The 24,888-nt window shown below is 33.8% G+C and overlaps 1 protein-coding gene across 1 annotated transcript; it reads left to right on the top strand.

Annotated features, from left to right (window-relative positions):
* The first annotated feature begins 469 nt into the window (after positions 1-469).
* LOC124354143 (NHL repeat-containing protein 2-like) lies at positions 470-20,106 on the top strand. The gene is made up of 8 exons (XM_046804394.1): positions 470-709; positions 6,119-6,256; positions 11,460-11,665; positions 13,016-13,241; positions 14,921-15,109; positions 15,515-15,622; positions 17,299-17,481; positions 19,173-20,106. Exons 1-7 carry the CDS (start codon positions 470-472, stop codon positions 17,410-17,412), a joined length of 1,221 nt encoding a protein of 406 aa, XP_046660350.1. The 3' UTR covers positions 17,413-17,481; positions 19,173-20,106.
* The last annotated feature ends 4,782 nt before the right edge of the window (positions 20,107-24,888 follow it).

Genomic DNA, 24,888 nt, shown 5'->3' with positions numbered 1-24,888 from the left:
TATAATTCTCCTCTGTCATTAATTTGCCCAAAATCAATTGTCAAAGTACGTCTACTCAATTAATGTTTTTTTTTTCTTTAGTTGCAAGGATGAGTTTAAGAGCTATCTGACAGATTGCTAAAGAAGGGGAATCCTACAATTACGAATTCACCTCCTTCTTGTGCATTTAAAATTATAAAATCACACAGTCAAAATATAAAATGGTTAGGTAATCTTTTCTTAATCTTAGGTAAAAAAAAAAAACATAAAAAGTAAGTGTGGTCGGTACACCACATTATTTAAATACTGTCACGATCTTGTTGCGACGCATAGTACAGAACTCTCTGGTCTACACCACCAAGGAAATAAATAAAATATTAATTTCATGCTTCAATATTGTGCAAAGTAAAGAGAACTTAATGTGTGAGTAAATTCATATATGTTCCAGGTCCAAATGGGGAACTTTTGTTGTACCTCATGGGGGAAAGCCATGAAAAAACTGTTACGCTTGTTTGTAAAAGGAAGCTCTCACACCATTTTCAAGGAGAGAGGTCAGATATCACCTCATCCGATCCCGGAAATCAGTGTCCACAATCAGTACAGACAGCCGAGTTTACTGTACTTCCCAGGGAAGGTGTGCACTGTACAGACTCTCTCAGGATATTTACTAGCTGTAGCAGACACAGGGCATCACCGAATTCTGATAATCGACAGCAGTGGGAATGTTCAGGTAAATTATAGTGTAATGTAGTTATATAATTCACATGCCAAAGATAGAATAGTCAAACCTAAAAAATGTCTTTTAACTATACATGTATATATATAGTTAATTAAAAATCGTATTATCGTAATTAAAAAAATGCCTTCATTCACAAGCGTATTTCAGCAAACAACTGTTTTTCAAATCAACAACTGAAGTCAACACTAAATACTAACTAAAACAAACAAAAACTACCTAAATCACAGCTCAGTACTCACAAACTAATTGGTATTGATACAAAACCCTTTCATCTTATCTTTAAAAGACGAACAAGATATGATGCTTGTAATATGTTCTGGGAGGCCATTGCAAATGCTGGGACCAAAATAAGAGAAGCCTCTTCTTCGAACTTCCAGCATCACTTTCAGAAAGTGAAGCCTTCCATCTTGGCGGGTCCTTTATTGAGAGACCCCCTCTCTCTTTAGGCTTCTTGCTGAGGTACTGTGGTTCTCTAAATTTGAGAACCTTGTGGACCATGGAAATTTAAGAGTACTTGGTACCACATGTCATAATAATGAATCGAGCTTCTCAAATTAAAAACACATTCGTTCTCCTTAACTACATTAAGCATTGTAAAATAAAAATAAAAGAAAGAATAAGTATACCATTTTTATAAATATGGGTTTATATGAATCTCTAAAACTAATATTAAAAATGTTATGCAAAGCTTTCTTTTGACATAAAAAGACATCCATAAGAATGTTTGAACAGCAGAGTATTATACAAAAAAATGGCAGTGAAACAGAGTAAAATATCTCTTAACTGAACTAGTGCCAATACAACGTTTCAAAATATAACAAAACACACTCATGATGCATCCATAAAATTAAATTGTAAGCAACAAAGTTTTGTCTTAAATCACAAAACACAAATTTTAATTTTAATAACAATATTATATAAAATTTTATTTTCAAAAGACATTTATTGCCTGATAACATCAGAATCATTGTCACCATAATAAAAAATGTTTCAATAAATACCTTGTCTGTGGATTGACCCTTCTTGTATTGAACTGAGATATCTTTCACAGTTTCTTCAGTCATCAATCAACGTTACTAAGAACAGGAAAGATTACTTCCATTCTATTCCTGCCATTGGGGAAGGATGTTCAATGATGATTTGAGTGAGACTCATTTTGCAGCTTTTATCTTATCAGTGTAGTAGCTTCCTCTGATATTGTGATATGAATTCACAAATGACATGTTGCAAATTACTCTAAAAATTTTTTTAAGTTGTGGGGCTGCCCCTGGTAAAGTGTGATAATATTTCGAATATTAGTATTTGTGATAGTTAATTTATTCTTCATTTTATCCAGTTTCAAAAAATATATAATGGTACCCAGGTTCTATAGAAGAAAAATGATATATATCAGATAATGATAAACCATATCCTTTATATATATCAATATATATATATATACCGTATATATATATATAATTTTCAAAATGACTAGATAAATACGATCTTTCTGCCAAGTTTATGACTGTGACATCACTATTGCCAAAAGAGCAAAACAAATTTCGCCATTGAAATCAGCCCATTTCCATTTGATGGTATATAAATAGTGGTGGTAGTGTACTAAATGAACTGTCAAAATACATGCGTGTTAGATTGACATTTTAATGTCGATTGAGCCCTATAAATCAATTCAGATCGACATTATAATGTTGAATGCCAGTTCTAAGGGTTAAAAGCATGCTTCCAAGGAAAATATAACTACAGTTAATAATTTCAAGATTGTGATATTTTTGATACAAAATTTAGGTGCTCAGCACAATTTTTTCATTAAAGATTTTTTATGTTGAGTATTATCAACACTGGATGTTATATAAATGAGGTCAGATAAGACAATGAGTGAGTCTACTCTATGAGGCCATTTCTATTTTTAGCCTTATTCTTTTGTAACCAAAGTTTATAGATCTGTGTGAAGTACAAGTCCAAATTGTTAATGCTCAAGGTTGAGAATGTACTTGTTTTTACTTGTTTACAAGTAAGACACCTTCGACTTTGTGGTCACTGTTAATGTGGCAAATGTTTTGCCTCCTGTAATATCAAAATTTATGTATGAATTTTGAAAATTCCTATACATGTCACCTTTATTCTTTTTAGAAGCAAGCCAATCTCATCTAGTGTTATACATTTTTCAGACATTCACATCACTAGGATCGGACGGACAGTTCGGATGGGGTGAGGGGGGGAAGCAAGATCAAAAAGGTCTCACATACATGAACCAATCATTCACTCAACTTCACATATTTAATGGGACTTTCAAAACCCAATTTGTTAAAGCTTCAAATTTCTATTTACCAAACTAGCACTCTGGGTCTCCAAGGCAGCCTATCTAGAAGCCTAAGTAGGTGACATGAATTACCTAATTCCCCTACATGTTCTAAGGCAGGGGTGCCCAACCTTTTTTACCCAAGGGCCACATTGTAAAGCCTTTATGGCCAGGCGGGCCAACATCTCAGGGGATTTGGAACCCCAAACAAAACGTATTGCCCGGGGTTTTGTTCCAGAAATCTTGTGCAAAATATGAGTTTTAAGGTTATTTGGCCCTTGTTTCCTGATTATTGTAATTTTTTATTATTTATTAGTTGTTTAGGTAAAGGTTTATAATATATTATGTTTTTAGGTTCTTTTAGTAGAAATAAATATAAACCCAGACTTTTGGATGTTTGCTCTAATTCTGAGGGAACAATAAAAAAGTCACCAATAAATTGAATACATTGATTTTAATTAATCCTACTAGGATACTAGGACATACAAATTACCACCATAAATGACAAAAAGTGAGGTTGTTTTGTTTTACATATTTTAAAATCAAAATACCAGTATTGACAAAAAGTTCAATGAGATCCTTGGAATTGCTTAGTGCTGAGAATATCTTTCCACTTAGGCTCAAACTTAGTGGTCCCAATCATTAATAAAGATTTTAAATGTTCATCTGTCAGGGACGACCGAAATTTTGATTTGATAAAGTTCATCTTGGAAAATGCCTGCTCACATACATAAGTCGAACCGAACAACGAAACCATGGTTCGAGCAAACTTCTTTATGTTCTTGAAATCTTCTTCCGGCAAAGCACTATAGAAAGACAACAGATCCGCTCTTTTAAGGCATTCTTGATAATTTTCCTTGTGCGTTTCATTTGTTGTTAGGTCAATAATTTCAAGTTGAAGGGATGGAGGCACAGTATCAATATCACACTTGAATGGATTTTGAAACATGTTGATTCTACCACACTCTTTGTCAAAATCTTCAAATCTTTTGTTAAACTGCTGACTCCTTAATTGGCTGACGACCTTAGCAGCGAACTCAGAAGGGAACGGCACACTAGCTTCAGATACAAATTTTTGACATGTTTCAAAGTGGTCTAAATTCTTATTACTTAGCTGCTTTTCAAAGAGGGCCAGTTTTTTTCTAAAAGCATTTACGTGATGGTATGCATCGGTAACAAGAGAATTAGGTCTCTGTAGTTTTAAGTTTAAACAGTTGATATGCACTGTGATGTCAACTAAAAGTGCTAACTTCCACAACCACACCGGATTAGAAAGTACTGGCTCTTGACGACCTTGTTCTATCATAAAAAATATCTATTGCTTCATGAAGTTCAAAAAAACTATGTAAAACTTTACCCCTACTGAGCCATCGGACCTCACAATGGTAGGGCACGTCTGGGTAGTTACTGTCTATTTCTGACAAAAATGCCTTGAACTGGCGGTGTTTTTGGGAGGACGACCGTATGTAGTTTACTGTTTTCACAACAATTTCCATCACTTCTGATATTTCCAAATTTTTTCCACACAAAGCCTGCTGATGGATGATACAATGTAGTATGATGGGTTTCTCTAAACTAGTGCCTTCCACTGCTTTGTATACGTTTCCAACTACACCTGTTTTGGCACCACTCATGTTTTTACCTCCATCTGTAGTCACTCCTTTTAATTTTGTAAAATCAAGTCCGAGACCTAAAATAGTTTCCTTAATTTTAGAAAATATTTCCACACCAGTTACAGTAGTTTTCATTAAATAAACTCCAGCCAGTTCTTCGGTAATTTGAAATTCACTATTTACACCTCTTACAAACAGTAGAATCTGAGCTGCATCAGAGTTATCCGTGGATTCATCCAAAGCAATTGAAAAACATTCAAACTTTTCACAGGCTAACATTAATTGATTGTAGACGTCTTTGCCGATATCTTCGGTTCGGCGAGTCATGGTGTTACGAGACAAACTAATAGAGCCTACCAAAGAAAGTTTGTCAGGACAAAGCTCTTCAACAGCTTTCAAAATACAACTTTTGACTATTTCACCATCACTAAAAGGTTTACCTTCCTTAGCTAAAATGTGAGAAATTTTGTAGCTTGCTCTTACAACAGACTCATTTTCATCATTACGTTTAGTAAATATATTTCTCTGTTATGACAAAGATGCTTTCATAGCATCTACTTTTTCTATTCTAAGTTTACCTGAAAGCTGAGCATATTTACTTTGTCCGTGTTTCGTGTCAAAATGCCTTCTGATGTTGTATTCCTTTAACACCGCTATTGATTTCGTTACAAATAAGGCACAAGGCACTGTTTCTGTTATTCACAACAAAATATTGCTCACTCCACTTCTCATTAAAAATACGACATTCATTGTCAATCTTCCTCTTTTTGGTACTACACATTGCGATATAATGTTTTTAAATAATTCACACTATTATTAAAATTCAACTGCTGCAGTATTCAACACGTAAAGACTGACACCACAAACACTCTTGTCTGCATAGAGACACACGGGCAGTAGCACTAGCACTAGGATTGCAGGGGTGGGGTGGGGAGGTAGTGGAAATAAACAAGTCACATGGCGAGTGGTGACCTTGAGTTGGGTAGGGGTTACGTCGCCGCACGGCACGCTGTGCCGTGCTTTACGCGCGCTCTATTCGCCAGCGACTGCCGACAGCCACCACCGTAGTCAGTGAAATGTCTGCAACTACTTTACTTCTTTCAACACTCATACTCCACCAAATGAATACGGCTCGTTCTACGTGAAATCGGCTGGACTGCTTGGTTCTCAAAATTTGTATTTATTTAATATTTCAAATGCTTTTAAACAAATTTGGTTGTTTTGGCAACAAGGCAGGGAGGCCACATAAAACTGACCCGCGGGCCAAATCCAGCCCGCGGGCCGTAGGTTGGGCACCCCTGTTCTAAGGGATAAGTTTTTAAGTAAATTTAGGACTCAGGGTATTGGAGATGAATTCAAGGGTTGTCAGTTTTGTAAAAAGAAAAAGTGCTGTTTCTATCAAAACCTATATATTTTCCTCTTAATATTTTCCATTCATATTGGTAATGAAAAATCATTGTATTCTGATTTATATTCATAATGTTTCAGCATATCATTGGTGGGAATGGAAGCGGTTTAGAGGATGGAAGTTTTCAAGAGGCCAAGTTTCATTCTCCGCAGGGTCTTGTATTTACGGATCCGTTGACTCTATACGTGGCAGACACTGAAAATCATGCCCTGAGGAAGGTGAGTTTTCTTTATTTTCTGAAATTATATTTTACGTCTACCCCGAAATTGGTTAAGGCCCGACCGAGTTCAGGCGTTTATGTCTCATTTTTAATAGTAGCATCTAACATCTATTCATTAAATATATATTGAGCTTTGTGTAAATATGCTTTTAAAATATGGCTGAATAGTTAAGTGTCAATATTAATGGTGATGAAAACAAATAACTCATGTAATATTTTACTCTATAAACTGTTTATTTCATTTCCCACTGTCTTATCATCTGCCTCTGATAATTAGAATGCAAAATTTTAATCTTTTTAAAATGGTTTGATTAAATAGTTAACTTATTTTTATTTTGGGAATGAACCTGATTTATGCTTAAACTATACTGTTAAAATTTAACATTTTAATGTACTTTAAAAACAAGATGAAAATTGTATTAATCAGCATGTACTATATGACTATGGTACTGTACAAAAGTGTGATCATAGTTAAGCTTAGCAATAATAATTCTCTGTTATAAATATTTACTTTTTTCTATTGATTCTTTTAGCCTTCAGAAATTTAACCATTTGATTTATACTCGTATTACATTGTTATTGTACTTAACACAGGTATTTTTTCAACTCGTGTTAGTCTGTTGGTTACATATTTCATAGATTGAACACTATATCCCCCTTCATGCAGAGAAAAGTTTGAAATTGATTGTTTGGTAGCTTGAATTTTTACTCCTACATGCATGCATACATACAAATAAATGTTCTAAAGTATAAATTTTCATAAATTTTGGAAATATTTATTAATTTGTAAATATATCTGATGGTATTAAATTCAACAAAGCGAAATATGTTTGTGCAAATACATAAAATGTTAATTCTTTCTTTTATCTCAAAATCAAGATGTATCTTTACAGAATATGAGAGTACTATGAATCTAAGCCTGCATCACATCATGTTATTACTAATTTAAGCTTTACGTGGACTTGCCTGTAAAATAACGGATATCATTTAAAAAATATCCAAATAATCCAATAACGAAAGTGAAGATAAATCACAATATTATTTTCTAGGTAGGCCTATCAATTCTCACAATTGTATACATTTTTTTACCATAGTAGATTTTGTTTCTAACAAAATCATATCAATTATTATAAACATATGTTTGTCATTCACTTTAATCACAGTATTTTGTTATTGTACATAGGATCTGTTCTTTGAATTCCAAAGGAATTAATTATAATCATGGAGCGGTTTATACAAGGTTAATACCTCTGAGATTAAGACCGTAAAACATTGTGATGAGACTCTTTAAGTTTGAATGTCTTCACTTTAATTGATGATGAGTGGCAGTAGACAGACAATCCCATGTAAAGCTCTGCATTTGAGTCATAGTTCGGTAAATTCAGTTTATTGAGGTTACTATCATGTTAAATTTACCTTATAATTTAACCCTTTCGATCCCAGCCATTTTTTTAAAAATATCTACCAAAAATCCCACTATTCACTGTAAGGGATCTACTAAAAATCCCAGCACTATTTTGCCCGTTTTGCAGAACTTTGCAAAAAAATTATTTTTAAACTTATTTTTCAACCGATTATAATGATTTCTTTTTCTTTTTTATTCAGCATGAAATATACTACCATTATAGTGAGTGTAAAAAAACATGCATTCATGCAATAAATTATATACATTATAGAACAAATTAGCTTACCTGAAAAAAAATTCCGAGAAACTTTGGACTTTGTTGTCAAAAGAGGTACACACACAAATTTTTTTAGCACGTATATTGTCATTGCACATTAAAGTACACATAAACATAAACATACACAACAAATTTTGTCAAATTTTATTCCAACAAATAAAAAAAATACAGGTTTTTTTTTTATTATTATCACGTTTTTTCAGAAATTGTAACTTTTTTCTCAGTATTACAAGAAAAGGCTTATAACTAAATGTATAGGCCTAACATTAAATAAAAAATGGACTGAGATAAAATAAATTCAATGTAAAGAATTGATTTACAGATATATAGTTATTGGAGAAACATTCTAAATATATTACAAAAAACAAAAAAACATTACTTATTTGTAGCATTTGTGGCGCGGATAGCATTTTGGAATGCAAGCCTTTCTTGCAATTTCGACAAATAAAAGTGGATTTCCTTCTTTTCCCCCCCTTACTAGTGCTTGCTGCACTACACTCACAGCAGTTCTTTTCTTTTCTATTTGGTAATTTTATAAAAAATTCATTAACAGGTTGAGGAGCATCACCAGCACCACATTCTCTGTCCGAGTTGCTTTTCATTCCCAAGGTCTACTCTCCTTCACATCAAACCACTCACTGCTCAGCTGATTAATTAGAGACACAGTAAAAATGTAATCTAGACATAGGGTTGGTTGTATTCTCTTTATACAGGATGTATGCATTCAACACCCATACGCCCAATTATATTAAAAGTAATTTTTTTCCAAAATTTTAAAGTTTTTCTGTCACTGAGGTACTGGTGGAGCATCTGATCATTGCTGTCAACCCCTCCCATATAGTCATTATAGGCCCTTATAATTGTTGGTTTATTTGTAATGTAAAACCTTGTTTCCCCTTTTTTTAGATCTTTGTCCATTAGATGCCTTTGAATTGGTTGACAGCAAGAGCACAGGTTTCTTGTTGCTTTTTCTTTGCCTGTAGCCTATACATCAGCATGTAGTTCTTTCTTTTGTACTTTCTCTCACCCACATTGTACTTACTCAATATGTTGGGAGGGATGCCCTTTCTATTTCTAACGAAGGGTTCCTGTTAAAAATGTCAATTTTGAATACAAATCTTTAGCCAAATTCAAGGAAGTAAAAAAGTTGTCCACAAATAAATGGTAGCCTTTGTTCAAATAACCTGGTTCTAAAAGTTTCATGACCACTGTGTAGCCTAGACCTGTTGTTCTGTTCCTTTGCCCTTCAGGACCTTTGGCACCTTGATATACAAAGAAGTTCAGGCAATAATGACTCAGAGCATCCGCATAACACCCCAGAGCTTAACGCCAAACCTATGGTGTTTCTTTGGCATGTATTGCATTAAAGGATTGTGGCATTTTGTTGCGATTATGCTTTTCGTCAATAGACAGTTTTTCCCCTGGAGTGTAGTAAAATTTAGAATGTTGTTCATAGTGGTCAATGAGTGGTTGGACTCGGGCACATGGGTCGTAACCCGGTTCCTTGGGTTTGGGCAAGTTTGTTGTATCTACCAAATTGAAAGAAAGATAATATTTCCTGGAATCGGTTTTCTGGTAAACATTCTACTATACCATGAGCAGTGCTGAGCTTCACATTTCCACCAATAGCTAGGAATTGATGGCTTCTTATTTAGTCCCATGTTTAGAAGTACGGTTACGAAGGCTTTCATTTCTGCAACTGTAACACGCTGCCATATACGATGGCTTTCATCTGGTCCTTTTAGTAGGTTTAGAGCCGATATAGTCTTCTCAGCATACATGTTTGTGTGTACTTGACAAGTCTTTCCCAACAAACTTATAGTAAAGAAAAAGCCTAAAGTAAGCTACAGCAGGAGAGTTGCAAGGTGGACAATGTTTTACACCTGGCGATTCCTGAAATGAAAACCTATGTGGATATTCCAAATCATTGTCTTCATTGACATCAACCCAGTCTTCCTCATCATCCCCAATATCAGTAATCACTTCACTATTAGGTACAGGTGGTCTAGGTACAGGAGGCCTAGGTACATGTCTAAACCCCAGATGGGCCTGTTTGTTGGAATTGGTTACAGATGAGTTTTCATTATCATCTGTATCACTAGATGACAAAAGCTGTCCTACATTAGCCCTACTTGTGGATGGTGTATTTACATCAAGTACCGGTTCATAAGTAGGGTCGTCATCTGGTGTCATCAATATATGAACTGCTCTCACTACCTGAATCAGCTTCTGATGAATCCTCACCAAAACTGTCCTCTTCTACAATACGCCGAACTGTATTGTCACTAAGTGGCGACCTTGCACGCTTCATTTTACAAACATAATGCAAAAAATAACCAACTACTATTATGCAATAAAGTCGAACAACAACGCCAAACTCACTCCACAACAAACTGCGACAATAAACTGCTTAGTCATTCACAGCTGGCCGGCACAGAGAAATGAGTTGCAACGCCACGTTGATTATACGTCGTATAGTGCTAGTAATGTACTGTATAAAGTTCAGTTCACAACTTTATTGGAAAGATTGATTCTTTATGATCATTTTGATATATCGTAAGTGAAAGTTTAGTTACGTTTTGTATTTTATAACAAATATTCTGTAAACGTCCGTATAAGCGGACGCTGGGATTTTATGCAGATACCGCGGACGTCCGTATATAAATCGGACGCTGGGACTTTATGCAGATACTTTTGACGTCCGTATATACGGACGTTGGGGATCAAAAGGGTTAAAACATTAGATTACATTCTAAACATTTATCGTATAAATCTGACGTTATTAATTGTACATCACATTATTAAATATTCTCCTTGCCAGTATTCAGACTTGTTATCGCAATAGTTTGTTATACAAAAGTTTTTTATACACCAGAAATTGAACTAAATTTTTTAAATCGAAAAAAAGTTCACTGTTAAGGCTCAGGCTGACGTGTTTCTACTGTATAAACCTGTAAGTATTCTTTAAGTATAGGATTCAAGAGACAATCAGCATTGTATAGGTATACAACGTAGTTTTTTTTATCGATAGAGAATTTCCCTTAAGAAAGAAATTGATCATCAGCTATGCTAATTATTACAGTGGGGGTCAAAATGGGAGGACATTAAAAGGATAACTGATATCACATAACTTTTTTATAGATTGTAGTTTTCTTACTCCATATGTTTAAAAACCAACTGCCAAGAAACAAAAATAAAAATTTAATCATTATCAAGGTCAACTAATTAATTAAAGAACAACTATTTTGTTTAAAATTATGACTTTCAGCCTCAATCTCATTGTTTGAAGCTAATAAAGCTATTTAATATAACCTGTGAAAAATTTATCATTGGGTATCCTGACCATTTGATACCCTACTACTTTTACTCTTGCCAAAACTAAAGTGTCTAACAATTCATTTCTTTCTCAGGTAAAGGGAATTTCCTGTATAGATTTCATGAAAAACTAGGTTGTGTCCTTTACTTATACAATGCATACTGGCTGTCTCCTCCTGGACTATAATGATGTGAAAAGGACAGGTGGACCTGGCTGCGGGTACTGTGGAGACAGTGGTGGGTGACGGCCAGCAAGGAGATGACATGGTGGGGGGAGGGGTGGGGAGACACCAACGACTCTCCTCCCCTTGGGACCTAGCAGTCCTCTCCCCAACCACACTGCTGGTAGCTATGGCAGGTTGCCATCAGCTGTGGGCGTACTTTCTCAAAGATACCGTCCTCTGGAAGAAGTGAGTCTTCTAAAAACTAAGAATACACGATAATCATCTGGATACTGACTTTTCATTCTATAAAATGCCATCAAGTATCTGAATCACAAACTGTTAATACTGTTTCGTTCAAATACTACCCTGGATTTTGAATTTGTATAAATTTACAAACATATTGGTGTTTATGTAATTATTTAGTTGTTATCTCATAACTGGATCATATATAAGGAAAGAGAGATTCCTTTGAAGTGTGATCCCACAGAAAATGTATAACATTTGATAGTCCTGAAGAAAAAATATTTTATCATTGCTGCATTGGTGAAAAAACATCATCATTGTCTGAACATATAGATATGCTTTGCTGACTGATATAAGTTCTAAATGTTCAGATATTCAGTTGAATTGCCACTTGTAACCAGAACTGTGTCATCAGCATATATTATTTGGTAGATGATATTACACAGATATTTAGGTAAGCCGGTATTAAAAAGGACAAACAGAATAGGACCCAGTACCAAAACCTTGCAGAATGCCTCTCTCTTAAAAGCCAAGGGCCTAGACTTTCCATACTTCTGTACATGTTTATGTCAACTTCTTTACTAGATTTACAGTCTGAATTAGAATTAATTATTAGATATAAAATAAACATGTATTACAATTTCTCACTACTTACCTATTCCAAAGTTAAAATCTTTTTGTTTACAATTTAATGGAAAAATATTTTGGCATAAAAATTATAGAAAGGAGGCTAAAAAATATAGATTGAGTAATCTCATGGAATCATAAATAAATAGTTGTAATCATCTCTGAGTATGAATTCTATTGTGTATAACGTACTGAAGATCAATCATCTTAAGTTGTTTCTCTTTTTGAGTTTTGATTGCATCCACTTATTTATAGCTTGTATGACACTTCCTCCCAATACAGATATAGTTTATGTACTGGCAGGATATAGTTGTTTGCATATCAAGTATTTTGGTTATGGTCATATGCTCCTTGACTGTGCATATTCCTATCCTGCTGACAAACTGGATCTTTACTATCATCATTACAGCGTTCTTGACAACCGTCCAAGGATCCATGGGAGCTCTTATTACTTTCTTTTCGATTAAAAGAATTGTTTGTTGGTAAATGTTGAAATACTCCCCATACAATAATGCCATAAAGGGTAATAAGTTTTTCTTTGCAGTGTTAAAGCCACATTAACGGCATTCTTTATATGATATAGAAAACTTGTGTTTTAACATCGTACGGAAATTGTTAACAAACTATATTCATTGGGAATTAAAAAAATAACAACTGTTTACTGTACAGAAACAATATTTTTCTTACCCTGTGTGTTTCTAATATCATTTTTAACAATATCAACAGAGCATACGCAAGTGGTGTGTGTGCTGCGGTGGCAGGCAGTGGGCGCGAGGAGAATCGTAATAATTCGTACCCGCAGCGTGCTGGTTTTGCGCAGCCGTCGGGACTCACCATAACTGCAGATGGACAGCAGATCTACGTAGCCGATAGTGAAAGTTCTACTATCCGAGCAGTGAGCTGTGACGAGGGCAAGGTCACTGCTGTGGTCGGCGGTATGGTTGATCCTCAGGTGAGTGGAAGATTTCTGTCTGGTATGAACACAACGGATCAATCAATCCAGAAGTTGAATCCATCTTTTTGATGGTTTACAGTTCTGAGTAAAGATGTATGTGGCGTACAAAGTTTAGCTTTTTGTATATATTATTACCAGCTGCACAAGTTGGAAGGAAATTTGTTATCGTAAACGTATAAAGTAGCATATTAAACTTCAGAACAACCTTGAAGAAGTAAACATGAACAGTTTAAAAGGCTTACACATACATACACCTAGCCTTAATCACTACTTTCCTTAGTATCTCATCACTTTAATGCCATGTTAAGGACCAAGTGGATTTGAATCCTCTCTTAATTTGATTCCTTAGTAATGGTATATTTGTACTCAATGGACAGTAAAAGCTAATTTTAAAAGGCACTGTAGTGTTACTAATTAATGAAAAAAAAAAAAATTGATGCAAATGATATCATTTATTTAATCTATAACTAATAAACAAATATGCAATTTTAATATTAACTCAACATTTAGACATACTTTCAAAATATACTGTCATCAATATGATGTTCAATGAGCATAACTACTGTATGTAAAATGACTGTTAATAATCTATTTACAAAATATTGGGTCTTGGAAGTTAAATATAAATATCTCTTGGTTTTCTACTTACACTGCATTGTAAATTGCTAGCACAATTCAAATTTTGACCACCCAGCAAAGACAATTTTTTTATTTATACCAAGTCATACTGCAATAAACTGATACAACAGATTATCGAAGTACTCAACAGATTGTAACAAAAAAGGTAGCACACAGACTGTGTACCAAATTTCAAGCCTCTAAGACCTTTTTATTAGGAGTTATCACATAGATGGACAGACGGGCTGACAAATGTATGGACGGACAGACCTGTCGGTCAATAGGGTTCTTTCTTGGACCACAAGGAACATATGTACCAAGTTTCAAATTTGTAAGATCTTTCCATCAAAAGCTTCATGCAAAATTTCAAGCCCATACGTCACTTCATGCTTGATATACTGTGCGGACAGTCAGAAGAGAAATTCAGCCAGTCCCCTGAGTAATAGGCTTCGCTAACGCTCAATCAAAAGCAAATACAGTCAAAACTATTCAACTTTTCAAAATAAAGACAAAAGGAATAAAATAATTAAACTTTCACAAATTAAATTCAAAAGTGAAACTTAAATCACATATGGTTGAGGAAAAATAATATTCTATAAATTCTACAAATTTAATTGACATTTATTAACCCCTATGACATGGTTTCAAACACTGTTCGATCATTGCCGTTTTACTCACGTTATCATAGCCACCATGATATTTGTTGTTGGACCTAGGGCTTAAAATGCTTATGCCTGGATAAAAACCTAAGTGAATTAATGTTCGTATTTTATTTAATTAAATATGAAATTCATATTATTTATTTCAATCATATTATTTCATATATAATATAGGCCTAGGCTATCATCAATATCACTTTCTGTTACATTTCCAGTGTTTACTACATACCTTGTTTACAACTCTGCAGAATCATAGAATTTTGTGGTAACTTTGAACAGAGAGCTGAGAACTAGTTGGACGCCTTATACTGAAGTCCCAAAAGGATTGATGGCAAGATTTTGTGACAGACGTATCAGGTGGAAGTATAATTGAGGTTATTTAATTGCTTACTGTTGTAGAACCTGTTTGCATTCGGAGACAAGGATGGATGCGGACTGGAGGTGAAACTTCAGCACCCTCTGGCGGTGGCGTGGAGTGAACACAAGCAACTGCTGTATGTTTGCGACTCGTACAATCACAAGGTGAAGGCGGTGAATACTGGCTCCCGTCACTGTTCAACCGTAACACTCCAGGGTGATTCTGTAACGGTAAGGGTTATGTGATACATCTTTTTTCGTAGAATTTTTGGAAATCCGAGTATGTTCTACTTTGATTAATCTTGTTATTTCAATAACATCCTGGGTTTTAATACATTGTGTTATAACAAGAGTTCTTCAGGGTTTTAAGTACTTACTTTATATTTCTGCTGAATTTTTGGATAAAAACACTTATATATATAATTATATATATATATATATATCGTAATAAAAAATTCACTTAAGTACAACAATAGTGTCAATTAATTATGAAGCTAAATTTATTTGTGCAAGCGATGTTCAATACAGTATGAACTGGAAAACTTAGATGTCATTTATTATAAGTTTTGAAGGAAACTGGAATTCATGATCATAATGTAGTTTATAATATTTATTTTTTGTTGTTTCATGGTGCAGTTCAACGAGCCAGGAGGTTTGTGCGCAATAGATAATCTTCTGTATGTGGCCGACACCAATAACCACTGCATTAAAATTATCAATGTGGACAATTATTATGTAAAAGTTGTGAGTATTTAATGTTATATGTGTTACAATGATTTTTCTTATTGAATAAAACATATTATTGCTGAGTATTTCTTTCAGGGATTTAATAAGCATCTATGTTCAGTGAACTATCATATAAAATAATACAAAGTAGGATTTAACATAAATTAAATAATAATGGCATTGATTATTATATAGCATTCTCATGAAAGTTGCTGGGATCATTCAAATCACCTTACTTATAAGGTAGATGAAATTTTGAAAGCATGATAAAATTTGGAAATGTCTTTCCCTAGGTTAGTGGTGTTTATGTTTATGTCACTCAGCAAAGTCAATCTATGCTGTTCAGCATAGTAGTGATGAGATTTTATAAATTTTGATTTAATAATTTTTAAAATCGAACCGTAATAAAATATTCCTTATTTGGGTCACTTTTCATTCCAAGTTGACGATAATGTAAGAAAAATGAGGATAATAAACTTCAAGCTTATAGCTATCAAACTTTGAGACAAGCGCAGTTGTAATTTTTTCACAGTTCAGCTCTCGTGGCATTTAATCACCATGTAATATAAACTTATTACACACTAACTTTATTACACAGTATGGTAAAATTGCTGTTGGTTTGTAACACTGATATGAAATGAAAGTTTTAGTAAATAATATAAGTTTATTAATTTATTTTTTCCATATGCTTATTTTATTAGAAGAAAAAAAAAATGGAATGTTTGGTATGAAAGAACCTATCTAACGTTCACTGTAGTTTTAAATATTTAAATCTAAATATCCATAAATATGAACTGTTCTATCTTAACCTTCCATGTGGGGTTCTTGTCTTATATGTATTGCTTATCTGTTTTGGTTTTTTACCAAAAAAACCAAAAGAGTCTTCATTGAAGGAGGAGCTCTTCTTATTGGAATACACTACTTTGTAATAATTGATGAACGAATAATTGATACGTGATGTAATAATTGATAAAGTCACAATTCTCCAATAATTGTATTTTTATACACAAGGCCTTTCAGCATCATTGTTGTTTCACACCTGACGATGGCATTTTTTATGCTGAAAGGCCTAGTGTATAAAAATACAATTATTGGAGAATTGTGACTTTTCATTCATCAATTATTACAAAACAGTCTTGTTTTTTAGTCTACATTGTGCTATTAATAGATTTATATAATTTTAAACTATTTACGTAAGTGGTTGGAATTGTGCAATAATGATCTCTGAACTGTATTTAAAACCGGGAACAGAGTAGTAATTTTTCAGTATCAGATTCAAGAACATTGCCAGACAGGGTGTTCGAAAGGACCATAGTTATGTAAAAATGATGCAAAAAAGTGCAATCTTCTTAAATACTGTATACATACTAAAACAAACAAAAATACAAAGTGCTGGGGATCAACATGCAGTTTGAATTTTGTTTCTATTTTTAATGGCATTTTATTTGTTTAGTTGATTACACAAATCATTTTTAAGGAAATATTGCCCCAGTCTATTTTCAACCTGAATCCTTCCTGGGAATCGAACCCGTGATTTTTCTCTTAGAGGGTTACAATCCTATCACCGCAGTATAGTGGAGATGTAATATGGTCTTAGAAAAAAGTCTATAAAAAAGAAACAAGTTGTTTTCTATCTTGTATAACTTATGTAAGCTTAGTAACTAATACTAAATCATTTGTAATGCAATTTCCAGATGCCATTAACATTTAAAAGTGGCAGTCGGAAAGAAACAAAGGAGCTGAAACCTGTGAAGGAGGTCCAAGTAACACTGAACACTACGGGAGGTGTGTTGGAGCTGAGATTTTGAGTGTGAGTGTGTCATCCAACATCAAGCCTCTCCCTGAGTCTCCAGCCGTGTGGAATCTTGCATTGCCAGGTACATGGTTCATTCTTTAAATAAGTCATGATTTAGGTGTTTACAAACAAGCCTAACAATTTTTACTTAACCCTCCAACTGGTGACCGACGGCACAGACGTTCATCAATACCGCATGTGAAACCGATAAAGACAGCACAGTCGTTGGTTAACTTTCCGCTATTTATTACCATTAAAATCGTTTAAGTTATAAAGACATAACTTGCACCAGTCGTATCCCCTACACATAAATACCAATTTATTTCATATATTATATCCGTAATATAACTCGTCAGCTGATATCGATCCAAAACCCACACGGCATACAGTTGATGGACTATGCACCTGGTGACGCGCTGCACTGACATGACGTTCTTTGTTGCTACAGATGCTAGGTTATTATGTAGGCTAGTTGTTTTATAATTGATTGTTATGTTGTGAAATGGGTGATCCTTGTTGTTAAAATTATATACTTGAACTATTGGATGATGAAAATATTAATTCTGATGATGAAATGTGATATATATATATATATTATATATATATACTATATATATATATATATATAATATATACAAATAAGGTGCATGATGATATTTCTTTGTAATGTTTGTTGTCAGGTAGCCTGGATGATTATAAAACAATAGAATGTGAGTTGGGTTGTAAAATTTGATAGTGACAGTGAAAAAATTCATCATTATCTGATATTCCTCTTGCCCAAAGAATTTATCAAACACCAGTATGGATACGCGTACTGCCAAAAAAAAGTACATACTTTACATTTTTACCAAAAACTTTTTTGTGTTGTAAGTAAGTGTATATATGTTATAATCTTTTTGTTCACTACTAAACTGTGTATATTTTGTACATTTTCAGTATGTTACTATCTCAAGTCATGTGAAAGTTACATGGAGTAAAAAAAACTTAGAAAACAAAAAAAATTACAATACACATTTTTTATTTGTATAAATAAAAAAAACAATACTCTAGTAAGTGCATATTTGTATTATTTTAAATTTTTCTCTGGTTTCTAACAAAAAATGTATATATAACACTTATTAATTAGCATTTAGCACATATGTTTAAAAAAAATCCGAAAAATATACTGCACAAAGGCAAAAACCAGTGTATCATTCTGGGAGTTTCTTATTATCAGTTGGAGGGTTGAAGGATAACTTTTGGGAACACCCAAAATTTCATTTCAATTTCTTTTATTTTCATGTTTCGAAATAGTACAAACCAATTACGTTGAAAGCAGTTCACACTATTGAAAGTCTATTTAAGACAATCTTTGCTTCCCCAATTATACCGCTATAAACACATAATTTTTATAATCTCATCTATGCTATCAACAAACTTTAAAAAATTGTCTCATAACACATTTTTTTGAAAGTTTGATAAAATCTTCTATTCTATTCTATAATACATTTTCTAAACCACTTGCTTTGCATCAAAACCTATTAGTTGCATTCATGTTGTTATTTTTCCTCTTTGTTTGAGCAAAGTTTTATCCCTGTAGTGGAATCTAGAACATGTTTTGTCCTAAATGTACCTAACGTTCCATTGTTGCATGTTACGATTTAACTCATATTAGTACAGTAAGAACATAGAGTGTGATAAAAAAAGATGACTAATTGATGATGTTTGCTTATGTCCTTGAGCATTCTTCTTAGATAATAAAAACTGATACTGTGTGAAACGGTTGGTTTGTAGAAGGGTGGAAGGGAGACCAGATCGGAGACAGGGGAGCAGGGGCTGGAGAGACGTCTGACATTGGCAGTGCCATCTGGTGACTTGAAGCAGGGTTGGCAACTTAGGCCGCAATGCCGTCTGTTCTATTGCCATGACAACCTGTGTTCTGCCAAGGTCCTGTCATTTCTTATCTCTGTGGACTACAGTGACTCGGCTCCCTCTCTGGCTGAGTGTGACATTGAGTACCTGTTTAGCTTATAACGAATACAAACACAAGCTGTTATATACTGGCTTCGAGTGAGATTTTCTACATAACAAAGCCAATAACTTTATTAACACTTAATTGTAATTGTGGAGAATTCACTTTTTTTAATGCTTAAAAACATATATATAAATATTATTTATTTACTAACAGTAATATTTGAATGTAAAAATTTTACATTGCAGACTTTCAATAAACTTCGAATAAATTTGCAGTAGAAAATGAGGTAGCTAATTTTAAATAATACAGTATTAAGTACGAAAAGTGATCATTTTATGTATTGGTAGCAGCAATACACAAGGATACAAATAACAAAAACTAATTTATCCTTATAGGCAGGGATATGACAAGTGTTGATATGTGTACAACTGTACGAAATAGATCAGTTGCAAGTTTTGCTCTGTATTTATTCAGTACAAAATTAGATATTTTTGTTAAACTCTACATATAACTGTGTTACTTTCTAGTGGCAATTCTCCAGTAAAGATAAAATCTTTGGGAACAATTCTGGAATAATGTGTTTATCAGAAAATACTATGAGTTTGACTCAGCAATACGTTGCATTGAGAATATTCCTGGTGTTAATTTAACCATTGTCGTAATATCTGTTGTTTTTATCAATGAAATAAGTATTAATGCACCATTGTAGAGACTGGTGAGTTGAACCCATCCAAAACTCACATGACATTGCTTGCTTTTTCCAACCTTATTTCACTTTACATAGTGTCAGAGAATCTAAATTAAATAGGTCCAAACCCCTTTTTGGTTGTAAGCATTATATTACCATTCAAGGTAATACAACTCAAAAGACACTTGTTCACATAAGTGGGAAGGATAAATAAAATATTTATAGTTTTAATTTTGACTTCTCAGTAGTTGAAAGTGTCCGACTTGAGTAAAGATGACAGAATGACTGTGTAATCTTTGTAATCTCTGTAAGTTTTCCTCGCAACTCTGTATTTCTAGGGTATGGTGAGTTGTATCGTCATCCATAGTAACACTTTAAACTAATATACACTCTATTGTTTTGTCCCATTAAATACATAATGATTATTGGTGCTCTACTGTACTTCAATGAGATGCTTATTAGGTCATTAGAGACTTCCATTAAACTGGGCAACTCTGACGGCAAATTACTTATCTTCTGCCTTCTTGATAGCTATTTGCTTTATAAACTACTTCTTGGCAAGTTTTTGGCATTCATCCAGATCGCAGAAAATATTGTATGACTCATAGCCGGGGGAGAGTGGAACAAACTTTGAAGTTACAAATTTATTGTGAGAACAAATTTGTTAATGTCAGATATCAATTCAGTACAAACCTTACCTTAAATGTATAATAGTATTCTCTCCTTTATTTAAACCCATTTATTAAAATTGGGGGGGGGGTGGGGGGGGGGGGGGGTGGGGGGGGGGGGGGGTGGGGGGGGGGGGGGGTGGGGGGGGGGGGGGGTGGGGGGGGGGGGGGGTGGGGGGGGACATCGACAATTCGAGACAAAGTCTCAGTAATGTGAAAGTCTAGTATCACCAGAAACGATATTCTCAAAATCTCATAGAACGAATTTATGCCAAGATGGCCTCTGACCTTGAAATGGGGTTACCTCTGGATTCACGATTTTTCCAACTGCTTCTTTCTTCCTCGTGATAGGGAAGAAGGTGGCACACGATCAGCAGATAGATGACACTCCACTCATACCCCATACTCACATCCTACACGATTAGACCATAAAAACTTTTGCCATCATAATCACCTTAATTTGAATCATTAGGGTTTAAACAGTCATACCTAGGACCTCAACGTAACCTAAAAACTTTTCTGTATAAAACATTGTTTTGTAATTAACTATTAGCATATAATGATAAAAAAAGACCAGACTGAAACATTACCATTTTAACTTTAGAATGAATAAATATTTGTTTCTTGTAGGTTATTAAGAAGAAATTTGTTTCATGGACCTCTTCAAAGCCAGAACTTGCAATTTAAACGGGGTTCAAATTGTAAAACTTTCCTTTAAAAATCACGCACCAAAGAGAGTAGGGTTACTGTGTTGAAGCGCCGTAATCCCAAGGTAAAGGCAATCATATTTATTTAGGTTAGTTTTTGAATATTTGGGAATATACGCGTAATTTCATGGATGGGGGGGGGGGGGGAATTGAAACCTGGGTAATTAATAATCGGAACCAAATCACGGTGTGCCTTTCAGCTAGATCTCTCGCTATAGCTATCAAACAGAAGACAAGCAGGGATATCGGTCCGGAACTATTAATAGATAATTACGAATTGCATTATTTAATTATATTAAAATATATCTGCGTATAAATAAAACAAGCAATTATTCCACTAGACAAAATACATTCTGAAATATAAGTAATATATAAAAGTTAGATATGTAACTTCTTGTTACAAACGTTACTGGGCAAACAGTGTGTTATCCATACTGTGCGGCGCGGAGTTTATTTTCTAGAAATCAGGCCAAACGTTAACTAGGTATAACAAGAACTGGTCGGCTATCTTGGGACTTGGCCAAATACGGTAAGTTGCAACCCGGCTTTTTAAAACCGGCTAGCGTGCATCTGGTGATGACCGCGTTCGTCGTCAGAAAAAATCAGTGAAAAAAGGGGACGTCATGTTGTTGAAGTCGTTGGTGGGGGGGGGGGGGTTGAGACGGATTAAAGTACAGTGAAACCAAGTTTCCAACTGCTAGAAACAAATTATTTAACAGTAACTCATAAAGAAAAAAATTTGTATTTTTCAGAAATAAAGAAATTATGATTGTTCTATACAACGTTTTATTAGGCGAGAAAGAGAAAAAAATACTACGAATTTGAGAAACTAGACAAACTATGACTGACAGATTGGTTTTATTTATTGACTAACATTTGCATGCTAATATTTTTGAATGCATATTTGTAATTGAAATTTAATACTGCAAATCAGTCATGTAACACAAAATGTATATTAATATGGCAATGCAATCGTATTTAGTTTGTATGTGTTGGTTCTGTGAGTTCTACTAATTTTTTACAACTGACTTTTTTATTGTCACTAAACTACTTTTGAAACAAAGTTCATCCGGTTTTTGCAAGTAGCCTACTATTCTTAAAAATAAATAATACTGTTAATAAGCGTTATTAATTATTTTAAACGTACAAAGGGAACATCAGGAACGATTCAAAATGAAAATGAAAGAAACTTGTGTAAACTGTCAATAGAGGATGGACATAGCAAGTCGATGTGAGCGCAAGGCCCCCAGGAAACTCGACGGAGACGAGCTTCAATACAAGACCAAGATGGCGGCGTCCGCCCTGATGTCATAGCTCAACATAACCGTAAAAGATAAAGACCGGACAATCATTCAAACTGCACTGAGGCGTTTGGGACCAAGGACGAACCTCTCACTGCACCGACAAAGCAGCAATTTTTACTACATTTAAATACTGAAGACCCATTATTTCAAGTTTAAAAAATATAATTTATATTTCTTTTTTAGAACGTCAAGTCTGAATAGGCTTATTTTGATTGTAACTAAAAATAAAGAACGCTACAAAATTAATTATAAATACGCATTATTTGGTAATTTTTAAATTATAAGAGTTTTGTGAATGTTGAGTTTAGCTCCAGTTCACCTTCCTCTTAGTGCAGCGTCAAGGACGCTGACACAGACTTGAGTCCTGGAATTTGAAGTCATGTTCATCTGAAAAGATAAAAAAAAGTCGGTGACGAAGAAGATCAAAATCGTTTCGACATCAGAGACATCTAGATTACAAAATATAGAGTTACCCTGACGAAGAGGTGGCATTCTTATTAATCTCAGATAATGCATAACAGAAGATGTACTTGGTTTGTACATAAGTTATTGTTATAACTACAGTAAATGATAGTTGGCTAAAAAAACTTAAAATATGGTAGCAACGCCAAAGCTGAACGAGTCGAGTTCAGTATTAGGTTAAGAAATTAATTCTAAAACCTACAATATAATGACAAAATTATGCATATGTAGAAACATAAAATATTACAGTAATGTTTCCTTCCTTTAATTTGAAACGGACAATAGAATGTTTAGCGTAACATTTATTATTCTTAGACATGTTAATAAATGTAATCACTACGTTTTGAGAACTGGTATTAGGTATGTTCTATTCCTCAAATATCACAACCCTAGAAATTAAACGTGAATTAATGAATCAATTTAAAAGTGTATGTATTACAGTTGTTATGGCAATAATTTTAAATAGAGGGGCAGAGTACATCATTGCCAAAACGTAAGTTAAAATGGTTGGAAGACCTATTCACAGATTATAGATAGGTACATTTGAAGTGTTGAAGACGAGGCATGATTGGCAGGCCATTGTAGGCTACGAAATATGGCATTTAATTTTGATTTTATAACGCGTTTTGATCTAAAACGTTACAAATATTTGTTCAGACAACTCGAATTGTTGTGTATATACAAACATCATGCAAATATGTTTATTAAACTGCAGCGTTTGTATTGCGGTGTTTAAATTTTATCCTTGATGCCGTAATTCGAGAAATTCGAACGTCTATAAATTCAATATATACGACTCATTCACTTTTAATTTAATGTTTGGCAATACATCCTATTGACAAGGATATTTTGGATACGGCTTGTGAAGATTGTTTTCTTCGATCTAAGGGTGTTTTTAATACGTCACAATAACAAAACCGTGTCAGGTCAGTCCTATCTCAGGCTAGACCAAATAAAAACGTTTGAACATTATAATATACTGTGTCTTTTAAGCAGTATGAGCCATATTATTTGGCTTATTAAATTAAATTAATTAGTTCATCAGTTATTCATTCAAAATGTATTAGTGTTGATATTTTAATTAACAATTTACATCATGTGTCAAAAATGTTTAACATAGTACCTAGTTAGATACAAAACAATACCATTATCACTCTCCAGATGTCATATAATGTTGTTGTATTTATTGCAGAAGTCGTGGCAATGTGCCTTAATTACCACACACTAATTTGACAAAATTTACACTAACTTTTATAATATCTCAAGCTTTTGCTGTAATATTGTTTTTGTCTCGATGTAAATTCCTGTATCTAATGCCATTTTTCCAAATCTCGAATTTGGAAAAACACACTTAGCGAGGTAGTTCAATTGTGGCGATTCGCCTTCAAAAATTATATACGCAAACTGCGTTCGTGAAAGTGAAAACGGCGTTCATGAAGTGTTTGAAGGCGTTACATTTTGCTGAAGATGTTTATACGGCGCTCAGAGGCTTTTGTAGTAGAAACGCCATTCCACATAAATAACGAAAAAGATATATAATAAAGAAATATCAAAACTATCATAAAATATTGTTAAATAAATATTTTTTATATGTGCATTCTCATCACTTCATAAATATTCAGTTTTAAGCCTTGGCCACGAAACCTGAGGTTTATTAAGGGTTTTAGTGTGGAATTTATCTTGAAGACTGTTCATTTAATGTACAA

The sequence above is a fragment of the Homalodisca vitripennis genome, chromosome 1 (genome assembly GCF_021130785.1).
Source record: "Homalodisca vitripennis isolate AUS2020 chromosome 1, UT_GWSS_2.1, whole genome shotgun sequence".
Lineage (NCBI taxonomy): Eukaryota > Metazoa > Arthropoda > Insecta > Hemiptera > Cicadellidae > Homalodisca > Homalodisca vitripennis.
The sequence above is the reverse complement of the archived record's forward strand: the minus strand, read 5'-3'. Positions and strand labels throughout refer to the sequence as shown.

Bases quoted from the DNA above. Each gene is read 5' to 3' on its own strand.
- LOC124354143 (XM_046804394.1), top strand. From the start codon at position 470: ATGAAAAAACTGTTACGCTTGTTTGTAAAAGGAAGCTCTCACACCATT. The intron at 13,242-14,920 runs GTGAGTGGAAGA...TTACTGTTGTAG, and splicing joins GCGGTATGGTTGATCCTCAG to AACCTGTTTGCATTCGGAGA. The intron at 15,623-17,298 runs GTGAGTATTTAA...TGCAATTTCCAG, and splicing joins ACAATTATTATGTAAAAGTT to ATGCCATTAACATTTAAAAG.